The 14,232-nt window shown below is 40.0% G+C and overlaps 2 protein-coding genes across 2 annotated transcripts; one reads left to right on the top strand and one right to left on the bottom strand.

Annotated features, from left to right (window-relative positions):
• Positions 1-482: 482 nt before the first annotated feature.
• GCK72_020105 (uncharacterized protein) lies at positions 483-2,509 on the bottom strand (the record flags this gene model as incomplete). Its single annotated transcript, XM_053733381.1, has 3 exons — positions 483-776; positions 830-1,530; positions 2,365-2,509. 3 exons carry the CDS (start codon positions 2,507-2,509, stop codon positions 483-485), a joined length of 1,140 nt encoding a protein of 379 aa, XP_053582294.1.
• Positions 2,510-10,543: 8,034 nt separating this feature from the next.
• GCK72_020104 (uncharacterized protein) lies at positions 10,544-13,983 on the top strand (the record flags this gene model as incomplete). The annotated part of the gene is made up of 6 exons (XM_003116542.2): positions 10,544-10,685; positions 10,732-10,942; positions 10,988-12,028; positions 12,072-12,596; positions 12,640-13,588; positions 13,633-13,983. 6 exons carry the CDS (start codon positions 10,544-10,546, stop codon positions 13,981-13,983), a joined length of 3,219 nt encoding a protein of 1,072 aa, XP_003116590.2.
• Between the last annotated feature and the right edge of the window lie 249 nt (positions 13,984-14,232).

The following is a 14,232-nucleotide window of genomic DNA, read 5'->3' as shown; positions in this document are numbered from 1 at the left end:
TGTTGTGTGTTATTGCACAACCTTAGAAGAGAGAGTGTTGGGAAATTGGAGACGCAGGCACATAGTAGGGTAAATTGGAGACACAGACACACAGTCGGACGGTGAAACGTTTAGAATATTCCCAGAGTCCAGACGAATTCAGTTCTTGGCAAATGTCATCCTTTTGATGAAAAATACATCCGATTATTTTGCAAAAAATCTGAAACAAATCGCTTCAAAATTGATTATTCATGTCATTATTTATTTCAAAAAAATACACATTGATTCACAAATTATTAATGCATCATGTTTTGAACTCTTAACCCGATATGATACATTTCGATGGGTTCTAATTATGAGAAGGAGACGGGGAAAATGAAGAAGAAAACTGGGGGAAAACTAGATAATATTAGGAGGAAATCACAGATCAAGACAAAGCTAATTCTAGAAGATTTTGGAGTAGGAGAAATTCCGTAGAAATGTTAAATGCAATTAAAAGAATCTCAATCAGTGTCAGTCATGGTCATTGCTGCAGTCATCTCCCGAAGATTTCGAATATTCTGGAAAAGCATTTGCATGTCGATTGGAGTCATTGGCATTAAGAATGGATTTGTGAAAATATTGGAAGCAGCACCATACATTAACGGGGATGCGAAGAATGATGGAGCGGCTGTGGATATAAGAGATGGTACAGTAAGAAATGGAAGAGGAATTGTGGTTGATGGAAGAGAAACTTGTGGAAGAGCAATTGGGGCCGGTGAGTGTGGAAGAGAGATCAGTGGCATTGGTGATGGTGTCTGGAAGAATACTTTGGTAATGACGGGTTTCATTTTTCGATTATTGAACTCACCTCAAATTTCACCTCAAATGGAGATCCCGATGGGCTTGTAGCTACAGTAGCCGAGGGAGCGATGAATCCTCCAGTTGAGAAATCAAACTTCACTTGTACTTGTGGCGCCATTTTCAACTTCTCTGACAATAAACCAGACAGTGAGCAGTCTGATGAAGTGGACTCGTCTGAATTGCAACCGGATGATGAAAGAGAAGTGGATGATGTCGAGTTGGACGCAGAGCTCTCGTGATCTTTCTTTGGACTCTTCGGGGCTGTGGCTCCCACTCCGTTCTCCTTCATATTCATCTTTCTCTTCTTGATATGACGATCCAATGCGCGACGGGAGTCGATGAGATTGCACTGTTCACAGTCGCAATCCTTGTATTGGCACTCCTTTTTGTGATTCTTCTTCCATACAAGAACGTTGTGATTTTTGCATTTTTGACAGAAATAACACATGTTCATGTTCTCAATCGACGGTTTCTCTTCTGGTTCCTTACCAGTGAATGTTGGGAACACATTCGCTTCGTTGATGTCTGTGGTGCGTTGAAACTTTTTGTCTTGCTCACGACGGAGACGAATCTGGGTCGACATGATCTCGCGACGCTTGCGAACCAGCTCACAGTGCTCGCAGCTGCAGTTTTTGTACTCGCAAGTGTGACCACGAGTCTCCACAATAACTCCGTGTTGTTTGCACATTCCACAGTGGCGTTTGACATCTGGAAACCTTTGATTCTGTTTGAAACAGTTTAATATCCAGAATGCAGAAGATGGTTTTCTAATTTAAGCGTGGGATAGAGATCCCTAGACATGCTGATTGTTTTTATGAAGTTTTGATCAGAACGTAGGATTTGAACTCGTAGATGACGTCAACGTCAGTATTTTATAACGTCAACATCTAGGGAGGAAGCTATCCTAAGAATGAGAGTGATCAGAAATGAATGCTTTAATTGGAACAGAGACCTAACTTGTCATTCTACCGGGATGGCGACTTGAGATTGAGATGAAGCATGGATCAGAATGAATGCATAGCGCATAAGCTCAAGTTTACAACCACTCAAAAATGAAAACGATCGTTCTGACCTATAGAACTTGAACACCCTACGGCTTTGCGACTGGTTTTGGAATAAAAACAAACACAAAATTGATGAAACAGTAATACGAAGAATTCTTTTAATTCAGGATGGTCTGAAATTTTCAGTAGAACACCGATCTGGTACTGGCTGAAGACTGGAAAAATAACGGAGGGGGCGTGTGTGTGTCGAAAAAAGAGGAGGAGTTGAATATAAGTGTTGTGTAGAAAATGAAATCCGCTTTTCTTTTTTCTACATCGTCATCAAAAATAAATGTAATTTTCTAGATGGATAGAGATTTCAACAGCTAATACTAAGACTCAATCAAGTTAAAAGCAAGATAATGAGATGAAGTTTTTTTCACGATTGTCAGAAATGCAAAGAAAATTCAACAAAGTTCAGACTCTTCTGGAATGTATGAGACTCAAGAAGTTAACCATGAGAGAATCAGAAAATACCGGAGGATTACTGGCAGCTTACCTTTCGGAATCCGCTTTCCTTGACTGAAGAATCTTTGAGCTCCACCATCTGGAGAAACACTTATGTTGGGTGAGTTGCCGCCGGTTGGTGGGTTCAGTGATGAGGCATTTGATAGTGATGAGGATGATGAGGAAGATGAGGACATTTTTGGAATTTCTGGAAATGGAATTTTAGATTAATTGAATTTGAAAATCTTTTAATGGAGAGTAATGAAACGATAAACCTTGATCATCAAGTTACATGACAAGAATAATATCACGCGAAACTCTGGTCTCAATTATAATTGATGTCTAGACATGTATATTAATCATTGTCTGACACGTGGTGGTCTAGAGGGTCCCCAGGGTCTTTGCGTCGTTTATGTGGCCAAGCTCAGTGATCAGGTGTCCTAATGAAATGAAAGTGTCTTGCTAACTAACACCAATTTGGGACCTTATATACTGTACATAAGCGAAAATCCAGAGCAGACGTCAAATCTATGATCACAAGAACAGTGGATGCATTTGAAATGAAATCCAAATAAATATATTCATCTCTTTTCTATCCATACAGGAATTAAAGATATTCTTCTTTTTCTCCCATCTCCCCACATGACTCCGCCCCCTTTATGTAAAATAGGCCGATTGCTGTCTAACCATCTCTCCGCCGTCTCTCTCACTATCTACGTTTTTGTTTCTGGAGCATTCGTAAATATGGAGACACGGCTAAGTCCGTCTTCCGTTTCTATTTTGGCACCGATGATGACGGAGTTTACAGGTTGCCTTTCGCATGTACGTAAATATGGGGCAATCCGGATAAAGTAGCAGATTTTGAGGGGATCAGGAGAGCACCTAGGGGATGGGGCGGAAGGTTGGAAGACTCTTTTAGTCATTTCGTATATTTGTGCAAGGCCGGAGAGCAGATGAAAAGTCGAGACGTTTCAAGAGACAAAGCGAAGATGTTATCTGTTTTATTCTATTCTAGAGGTTACCGTTTTCATTTTTCAAAACAAAACGCAAAGCGCTGGTAGAGCTCGGGGGAGATGACTATAAGCACTGGTTTTTTAAACAATCTGCTTTTACTACTGTCTTATTCGGTGGGATCTATAGTATTTTCTTTGATGAATCTTTAGGATCGGGGAGCTGATTGTGAAGATGTTCATAATTATTCAATTGATATCCGACAGGGCTTCATACCTATACAGTCATTATAACTACTACAGTCATTTTCTGGGTAAACTATAATAGGACAGCATGTTGATACTGTGACAATAATATTTTTTAAATTTATCATTGAAAATTCGATTTTCTATTCAAGTTTCTATCTGATAGTTGGATGTGCTTCACAATAAAATGGTAATTTACATCATAGAGAATTGACATTTTGTTCGATTTTCATGGTTCTTGTCAATCACTTCGAGAAATTCTACAGTTTCAAGCTTAAACACTATCTCAAATTCAGAATGTAAAGATTTTTCTACAGTAGCCGCTAAAACGAATAAATGAGAGATATGAGTGGGATGTTAAAAGTGGTTGCTTCATCCAGGCAATCCAAGAAAAAGATTAGGAAATAGACACTATATCAAATGAGATTCTTTTTTTATTCCAATGCTAATTCTTCTTTTTTCTAAAACATTATATGATGAATAGTGTTGAATCAATCGTCGAAAGTGTTTTCTCATCAAATCTAACAAAAAAGAGAAGGAAAATGTGAAAATCTGTAGGGGGATTTTGCCAATTGCTAATCTTTTTCTCGCATTGCTTCTCGAGTATCGTTATCAGATGCATTTCTATGATTGCCTTCTTCTGTATTTGGGAATTGGAGATAAATAATAAATATGACGTTTCCATTGGAAAAAGGACTAGACTATAAGAGATCACAATCTAGATATTGTTTTCTTGACGACTGAAAAGTCTAGAATTGAAATAAAATAGGCTTATTTTTCGGCCGGTCTGAGAGTCTAGTGACGACTATTCTCTAGAGGCCTACAGTACCAAATCAGATGATAGACAGAAACGAAAACCCACCGAGCCAAAATCACATGTGATGATCATTACAGGTTCATGATAGTACGTGTGAGATTTCTCAAAAGTGGAATTTCATTACAAAAAAATAGAGATGGATGCTGAAATGTTCGAGTTACAGTAACCGGTTTCGAAACTCACTATTTCTAAATTAGACGTGTTGAAACCTAGTGTTTGGAATTAGCTGTGAAAAACAGTTTTCAGATCATCTCATTTGTGCCACTCATTAATGCTCAAAATTTTGAGAAGTTGGAAATCTGAAAATTCAGCTTTGACTTGCAGCATGTTTCACTCACACGTACTTTTTTGCATCTTTCAAATATATTATTTTCTACCCACCATGTTTTCCATCAAAACCGAATGACGTATCTTATAAACAGGCATAGCCTTAAAACCTCCAGATCCATTCATTTTTTGTTCTAGTCAATAATCAGTCACAAAATTATCTCTCCGTTATTTTTGTTTATTTTAATCTTTTTCTCTCTTGAATATTTCAAAAATTTTGGGCCCTCGATGACGCTCTAGCAGCTCATCCGGTTTTCCCTCCGCTTTTCCAAGACCACGTTGTTCTATCGTGGTCATAGTGACGTCCAGACTAGAGATCCGATCATCTTATGGATTGAAAAAGTTATTAACCTGGTCAAGTACCATTCAGAACGTCAGCAACACCTAAATGAAATGTGGTGGGAGGAAACGGAGCTATCATAGAGAGGGACTTTAGAGTACAGTAATCCTAGAGTAATCCTGACCAGAAGACAGAACTCACTTCCATAGATTAACCTATGATGGTCTCCACTAATCTAGCTTACCTAGCTTACCTAGCAACTGGATTACTGTAATCATAGGCTTACAAAACGGTTCTCTAACAAAAACTGATTCCAGACTATTCACGAGGAAGTCATGTTGAAAACACTGATTACAGCAAATGAGTAATAGGGCTTTGAGTAATTTCATTTAATACTTTCTCATTAACAAGATTAAGCCAATAGGCTCTAGAATTAGAAAACACAATAAATTTCGAAAGAAAAAAAACTATTCAAGTTTATCACGTAGTATCAAAACTCTGATCATTGTATATAAGTATTCTAGACAATACGCCTCCTCTCCCCGAAGACAGTCAGGTCCATGGGATTTGGGTACATCTCAAAAAACAAGTGGGATGGAAACATGAGGTAGTTGTGGGTTGTTCATGACGTAAAATTAGGATTTTCGAGTTGACATAAGAGGGAACTTGTGATATCATTAGGGGTGTCTTGGATCCCCGTGTAAGCGCATAACGTTGTGATTAACCCCGATCATCCGAGTGGTTAACGAGTTGGCTTTGAAGACGGCATTCCATTTTGGGGATATAAACAAAAATATATTGAAGAACAATGGTGTTGCACTGAAGCTATAGTTAGAATTACTGTAGAAAGAACTATACAATGTGATTAGACTACTAGAAAACTACTATCACCTGATTTTGATTTTACTATAACGCTCTTTTTCTGATTTCGTAGTTTTACACCGGAGATCTGTTTAGTGATAGAATATGTACTAAAAATAAGCTAGTATGCATACTTGTCACGGGCCGGGACGATTTCCAATTTTTCACCGGATCGGCCCGGTCGGCCCGGGTGGATGAAGCTACTTTTTTTTCGAAAAACATGTTTTTTCAGCAGTATTATTTTTGTGAATGCGAAAATTCAAAAAAACTTTCAACCGGGCTGCCAAATTTTTCCCTCGGGCCGGCCCGGGAAATGATAAGTATGCTTGTATGTGTGGTAAAACTGCTTCAGAAACCAAAAGAGCACGCCTAAGGACTTACTAGGCTATACGTATCTTTCTCCTCCTGAATATTTGCATAAATAACACAAAAATCTTAGATATCTATAGATTCAACTACGTAGAAACAGGTGGAATTTACCTTTTCTTAATTCTACCAGAACGAAGCAAAAACGGAACATGAGGAGTTCAAACAAAAAATAAGAATCTGGACGAGACTAACAGATGTCATGAATAAAAATATATTTAGGTATGTGGATTCCGAATTCCTTCTCGAAACGCAACAACTCGGAAGAAGCTAATCCATACTTACTTATCTTCGCAAGGCACAAAAAAATTGCTGACGTGTTTTCGTGTGATGATTATTTTGGAGGTGTATTCGTCATTGAAACTATTTTTGAATTGACAAGAAGGGACCCAAGATATTAGAAACTTACAATTAAATCTAACACAATGGGTTGAAATTTAACATAGGATAAGTCGGGCGCTCAAATAGTTGAACGATCAGATCAAAAAAGCTCTGAAACTTCAAAAAATATTTACAATCAAAGTTTTTCCGTCTGGATTTATAGAAGTCATGGAGATTTCTTCCTATTGGTAATCCCACAATCTTTCCCACGCATACTATGCTAGAGGATGTTCCTCATGGCCGAGAATAAAATTGCTTCTTCCTAGAATACTTGCAAAGAGAGTTCTATATCCGTGACCTACTACGGACCGGATAACGGATCGTTAATGTGCCGCGGGCCGGGCTAGAATTTTTTTTGGCAATTTTTGCGTTTTTGACGCATTTTCCCGGCCCGCGGCACATTAAAGATCCACCATCCGGCCCGTTGTAGGTTACCGATATAGAACTCGCCGAGATCTACATTTTGGAGTATTTTTTCAGCCCATAACATTCCCTTTGAAGCGAGCTGCCCGGTTTGCAAGTATGCTTCCTAGGCCACGAGTCGCTACCGTACCCCTCTCACCCCTTAGTTTCATCTTTTGTTCTGAAGGTTTCAACCTTCTCATTTTCTTTTTTTTGCTACCTAGATGCTCATCTTCTCCATCGCAACATCATTTCCCCCTCTACTCATCGAGGTCGTTGTTGTACGGACGAAAAACGAGCGGGTGTCGAATTACAAGTTGAAAATTATCCCGCTTTTCGGCTTTCTAAAGTGTGACATAGGTAGTGGTGGGGGGCTCTTTTGTGTGTGTATATACATCTATCTATTGTAACATACACACTTTTGACGTAACCTGTGATATTTGTTTCGTGGAAAAAAATGGATCGGCGGGGGAGGAATGAGAGTGAGAAAAAGGTTAAAGTTTAGAACGAGAAAACACGACTCCGGTTACTGTAGGCGGTAGATCAGTAGATCACGATCTAAAGTAGGTCAAAATAGAGGAAGGGCTACTGTAAAAGGCATGTTTTAAAGTTTTGAGCTAGCTGACAAACAGAAGAAATTGGTTTCAGGATTTTGGGATTTTAGGATAGGACGATGGTTTTTGTCAACGCGATAATTTTTTTTGATCTACAGATGGATAGTACAATAGCAATCAAGACTATAGTGAGTCCTTCCAGAAATCTAGAACTTTTAACTATCACGGTCACATGTGAGCAACAGAAGCAACAAGATGAAAAAAACGAAGTTTGAAAAAGCAAAAAAAAAAAAGTGAGATGCGAAACAGTGGAGTGTAATCTGATAGGTGTAGAGGTGGAAGTTGCAAAGAAAATACAGATTTTCGAGAGAGAGCGGAAAGAAGTGACCTAGAGCCAGGGTGAGAAAGTTGAAATATCAGTTACAGTATGCTTCCTCTCGGTCACTAATCCGTGAACAAAGAGGCATAAAAATTGTTACAACCGAGACACCGTAACAAAATAAATAATGAAGAGGGCGTCGATTTCTCGAAGGAAAAACGGGAGAGGAACGTAACAAAATTCATGAAGGACACTCGTTTTTTTTCAGTAGTCCATTCCACCGCTCCTCTGAAAAAAAGGCGTCGCGCGCGGCACGGTACGAGATTGTTATCTGTCTCTGAATCCCCAAAGAGGAGAGACATGGCGGGGGGAGACGCGCCTTTTAAGACTGCTTTTTTTGTGCAGTTTTTGGATTTTTTGGCCGACAAGGGGTATTGGGGACAAGGACGAGTCAAAAAGTTTGAAAATTCCTTTCGAAATTTCGAAAATTTTGTGGGTCGACTTGAGGTGCAGATAAGGTCTTGATGGGGGTAACAAATTAAAAAAAATGGAGGGGAGGTTCTCGGAAATTAATGGAAAATTTGAAACAAGGTTAGTTTAAGTGCGCTCTACTGGTCTTTCTTATCAATAGAGTGAAGTTGCAACAAGTCGAAAAATGTCTCTCTCACAATTCAAGGTATTTGAGATTTTGACACCTTTTTTGTTTCGTTTTTGCCACAGTCAAAGTGTGAAATTGACACAGCTGCGAGGTTGGGGAGGTGCTCGCTGAGCACTTTGTACAGGAATGGTGTAAATATTTTTGCTATTTTTTCTGGATAATTTTGGATAAAATAACTCATCAATCACGTGTAGATACTGTAGTTTCCTAACTTGCTCTACTGGACAGTTTACTCAAAAGCGTGTCAAAAAATAATTTTAAAAAATGGGAAAATAATTTTCGGAAAAACTTCCGAATCGCGAAAACACTTGTGATAAGGCCATAAAATTTGTCAAAATTGACAGTTTTATTTGAGTTTGTTGACAGCTATCAGTAGTTTGGTTTTAAAATTAAAAGTGGCATGCCGAGAATTGACCGGTTATTTATTTGAAAGCAGACAACTTGGAGCCATTAACAATTCGATCTATTCTTCAAAAATGTTGAATTACTTTAACCACCCCCACCCACTGACAGACCCCGCCTCCAATTTCAGATCAAATGATTTCATTTTCAGGTCCAGTGCTTTCAGTGGTGTGATGTGATCTGAAACTTGACACCTGCTTGACCTGGTTGTAGCTATCGAAGAAAACGAGGGGACAGGTGAAATAGAGGGTGTTTCAAATGTCTTGAGAAGTCTTCCTTATTTGGAATTTTTCGAGTTTTTTTTTCTTCTAAAGAATTTCATTCTTGTGGAGTAGGTGGATTATTTCACCTGTTATATTTTGTGCCTCGGTTTCTAAAAAATCACATTGTCAACAGAGCGCACTTGATGAGTACAATGAACACTTGTACATTTCAACTATTAATTTTCTTAAAAGGACACATCAAACTCCAACCGAACTGGCATGTTTTTCCTCTCGGTACATGACAATCTAACTATAGTAGTCAAATCTTCCGCCTGACTTGCCAATCAGTTTCGGTTTTTTGAGCTCTCCTTTCTTATTTTAAAAGAAAGTTCATGGAACCTACCCATCAAAATATGTATAGTTGTTTCAGATCAAAAAACGTTGAAACTGGATGCAATGAGCGGAAGAATCAACTCGAATTGGCACGTACACAGGGTTGATAGTACATTTTTAGAAATTTTGGTGTAAATGTGATATATTTGAGAAAAAGGGAGGATGAAAATGATGTTCAATTGTTTTTTTTTTCAGAAATGCTAGAAAAACACTTTCCAACGCTGAAAAACGAACTTGGTGCATATCAACCTTGTCTTGGCATTTTGCCAAGGATACTGTAGCCAAAAAGGTACGCAATGTCTTCACGTGGTGTTTGCGTCTAATGTGTCAAGCTTTACGAACAATGCGACGTGGCATTCTCAAAAAAACGCGTTCATTTCCAAGCAGTCCCGTCTAGTTTTCAGCTCAATTTTTCAACAAAAAACATTTTGCGCGAAATTTAAAAAATTTGACCTATCAATGCCGCGATTCAATAATAATTTTCTGCGCAAAAACAGTCTCGTCTGTTTACTCGGAACAATTCTTCCAATTTTCAGATTTTTTCTAAATAATTTTTGCGGCAAATCATGTGTGTCATTATAATGTTCTCGCTGAAACGTTTCGAAAGTTTTTATACTTGCAAACCGGGCCGACACGGACCGGCGCACAACTCGTTTCAAACTCAATATTTTGAGCTGAAAAATATACGAAAATGTAGATCTCAACGAGTTCTGTGTCGGTCACCTACTACGGGCCGGGTGGCGTTTCGTTAATATGTCGCGGGCCGGGAAAAAATTCCAAAAAACGCGAAAATGGTATACTTTTCAGCTCATAATATTGAGTTTGACGCGAGTTACGAGCTGGCCCGTGTCGGCCCGGTTTGCAAGTATGAACGTTTTCTCTCGTCTGATGCTGAATTCTGAATTTGTTTGCTGGGAAACGTAGAACTGGAAGTTCGAATCCCCGCAGCAATTTTTTTTTGAAATGGCATTGTTTCTGCACCACCCGATAACATTGCGCGTTCTTGTCTTTTGAAGTCGCCGAAGAATCTTTGTCTCTCTATCACCAACTAAAATTGTCATTTTCAGGTAAGATGACCACCGACCCAATGGACCGAGTTATGACCACTATGACTAGTGGGAAGTCAAGAAGTGGCAGCAGCAGCTCCTCAACTCGTACTCCAAAACGAGATCATCGCTCTCCGACAAATGACGAGCCATCGTCTAAACGAAGCGGTACGGCTCTTGAATCACATTTCATTTCAAATATTTTATTTTTCAGCTATTAGCTTTACCACACCCTCTTCAACTACCCGAATTGGCCGGGATTCGTTCGCAGTCATGGATTCCATTCCCGTTCAATTGAATATGTTCACTTTGAATCTCTCGAATATGCCACCAACAATTGAGCGACTCCATGTAGACACAATAATCATTTGTAACAATGGAACAGAGATCAACCTGAATGATGGACTAGTGGCAGTCAGTGGAGAGTTCGTTTTTCCATGAATTTTCCCTTATTAATTGATAACTTTCAGTGTCAATTCTCACAATCGTCGTCTCTCGCAACACAAATTGATGCGCAAGTTCTATGAGAAGAAGAGCCATATTTTCGGTGGAAAAAGCTATCACTCATTGGCATATGATTGTGCAGCGACTCTCTACATTCCATCGGGAATTTACATTGGAGCGGACGAAGAGGAAGCCCTTCTTTCCGAAGACGATTTCTCATCTGAAGATTGGATTGATGTTTCCAGAATTTGTCGCCGAAAAGATGATAAATTCTTGGTTAGAATCAAACCAGCAGGTTTCGTGGAGACACGTGGAGTTAATTCGTTGGAAGTGGCGAATCGGATGGAATTGACGCGTTGTGTCGAGATTGTCACATCTCAGAAACTGAACTCATCAGATTTCTATCAATTCGGCAATTCCACGTTTCCCCTTCGTGCTCAAGTAAAGTCTTCGTCTGATGCCACATACGAAATCCGCCCTGGATTCGCTAAAGTTGCTCGTGTAGTCGAAGGCCGTGAAGGTGTCAACGAGATGTTCATGACGATTGACACAAAGCTTTCTCCATTCTACAAGAGCAGTTCAGTGTTGAAATTTGTCTCTGGAAAGTATGCAGAGTCTCGAGGCGGTGGGGGTGGATTCGGAGGAGGTGGTAGAGGTAGAGGTGGCTTCAGAGGACGCGGTGGTGGCAGAGGAGGTTATGACAGTGGCCGCGACAGCTCAAGAGACTCCCGAGGTAGTTATGGTGGTGGACGACGCGATTCGAGAGATTCATACGATAGACGAAGCGATTCTCGAGATAGTCGCCATGGAGGACGAGACTATCGGGACAGCAGTAGAGGAGACCGCCGCGATTCTTATGATTCCCGTCGCAATAGCGGCGGAGATTCCAACGGTGTTGACTATAATCAAACTGATATCGCGGAAGTGGAGAAGGCTCTCAAAAATGGTGGAAGTCTTCTGAATTACATTGAACAGGCTCTGAAGGGTATTTTCGTCGAAGCGATTCATTTGAAGAACAGTTCAAGACAGATCAGAATCACTGGATTGTTGAAGAGCTCGGCTGAGGAGTACGTTTACTTTCCTTTTTCCGATAAATAAAATATTTTTCAGCGCCATTTTCACGATGAAAGATGGAGATAGAGATAGTGAAATCTCAGTAGCCGATTATTTCTTCAAGGAGTACAACATCAAACTCAAGTTTCCCCACTTGCCACTTGTCATATCCAAACGATTAAGACTCGAAAGTTTCTATCCGATGGAAGTTCTCCGCATCATTCCAGGACAGCGTATCAAGGCGAATAAAATGACACCCACCATTCAAATGGAAATGACCGGAAATAAATCGTCTATGCCAAAAGATCATGTGAATCTTGTTCAGGAAATTCTATGGAATTCTTTGAAACTCCAGAAGAATGCGTATATGGACGCGTTTGGCATCGAAATGGAGTCGACGAAGCCAGTTCATTTGAAAGCAAAACTCTTGCCACCAGCAATGATTAAGTTCAAGAATCAGGCTTTCATGCCTGAAATGGGTCTGCCGGCTTTCCGGAACCCGGGAGGTTTCATTGATCCTGCTCGTCTTCATCGTGTTGCCATCGTGGTTTTTGATAGAGCCATTGAAATGAGACAAGCAGAGTGAGCATATCTCATCTGATACATTTTAAATGTTATTTTTCAGGGACTTCTGTGATAGACTCTACGATTATTGCCGCAGCAATGGAATCGAAGTTGAATCAAAACCTAAAGACTGGTCTATTCGTGAAATGAATTCGGAAGACAACGTTGCTATCAAAGAAGTGATGGAAAGATGGTTGAAAAAAGATGTCGATATTGTTGTCGGAATCTGCAAAGAGAAGAAGCCAGATGTCCATGACGTGTTGAAGTATTATGAAGAGTCGATTGGAATGCAAACCATTCAATTATGTGCTCAAACTGTGAACAAGATGATGCAGGGACAAGGAGGACGCACCACAATTGACAACGTCATGAGAAAATTCAATCTGAAGTGTGGTGGAACCAACTTTTTCGTTGAGATTCCCACTACGGTTCGTGGAAGAGCTGTGTGCTCTAATTCAGAGACGTTGACCAAGAAATTACTCGACAAGGTTCAGTTCATCGGCTTTGAGATCTCACACGGATCTTCCCGCACTCTTTACGATCGTTCTCGCAATCAAATGGATGGAGAACCATCTATTGTCGGTGTCTCCTACTCGCTAACCGAATCAACACAACTCGGAGGATTCAGTTACATGCAAACTCAAAGAGAATACAAGATCCAAAAGCTCGAAGAAGCGATTCCAACATGTGTGAAGGCGTACAAGAAGCACTCAAGACATCTTCCATCTCGAATCGTCATCTATCGTGTTGGTGCCGGAGAAGGAGATTTCAAGCGAGTCAAGCAAGAGGTGGATGAGATTCGTTCATCATTCGGCAAAATTGAAGACGGATATGCTCCACAACTTGTTGTGATTGTCGCTCAAAAGACTTCACACGCTCGCATTTTCCCGGCTTCAATCGAGGGATTCAAAGCCTCCGAGCAGAATGTTCCATCAGGTACTTGTATTGACAACGTCGTCACTTCATTCGGATACGATGAATTCATTCTAAGCTCACAGTCTCCATTGATTGTAAGTTTCCCATAAATTGTTTAATTTAAAAATGCCTCTTTTAGGGAACAGTGCGCCCATGCAAGTACACAATCCTTGTCAACGATCCAGACTGGTCAAAAAATGAGTTGATTCACTTGACCTACTTCCGCGCTTTCGGACATCAAGTCTCGTATCAACCGCCATCCGTGCCAGATGTTCTTTACGCCGCTGAAAACTTGGCAAAACGAGGAAAGAACAACTACAAGGTGCATCAACGATATGTGAGTGTACAGGATATCGAACGTCGCATCATCGATGAGAATCCTGATCTCATCAGCGAGGAAATGAGGGAGCAGCTGGCTTCGGCTATCGTTGACGATATGTCGAACTCTATGAATCAGATGACAATCTCGAGAAGAAACTTCTGGGCGTGAAAAATTATCGCTTCCTCCAGGGTCCCATTTAACCTGTACTATCGAATGTTTTACCCATAATCACTAAAAACTTAACAGTACATGTAAGTTATGTAAACGCATATTTTCTCTAATTGGTCCTTTTATATGTTCCCGACCCATCTTTTCTTCAAACTAACACTTGACGATGATCTCTATTAGCATGTTAAATAAATTGAATCGAATCGAATTTGATCTTTATCGAACTTGAACTAGTTCACCCATCTTGCA

Source organism: Caenorhabditis remanei, chromosome V, assembly GCF_010183535.1.
Source record: "Caenorhabditis remanei strain PX506 chromosome V, whole genome shotgun sequence".
NCBI classification, from domain to species: Eukaryota; Metazoa; Nematoda; class Chromadorea; order Rhabditida; family Rhabditidae; genus Caenorhabditis; species Caenorhabditis remanei.
This window is presented reverse-complemented; position numbering and strand designations above follow the sequence as displayed.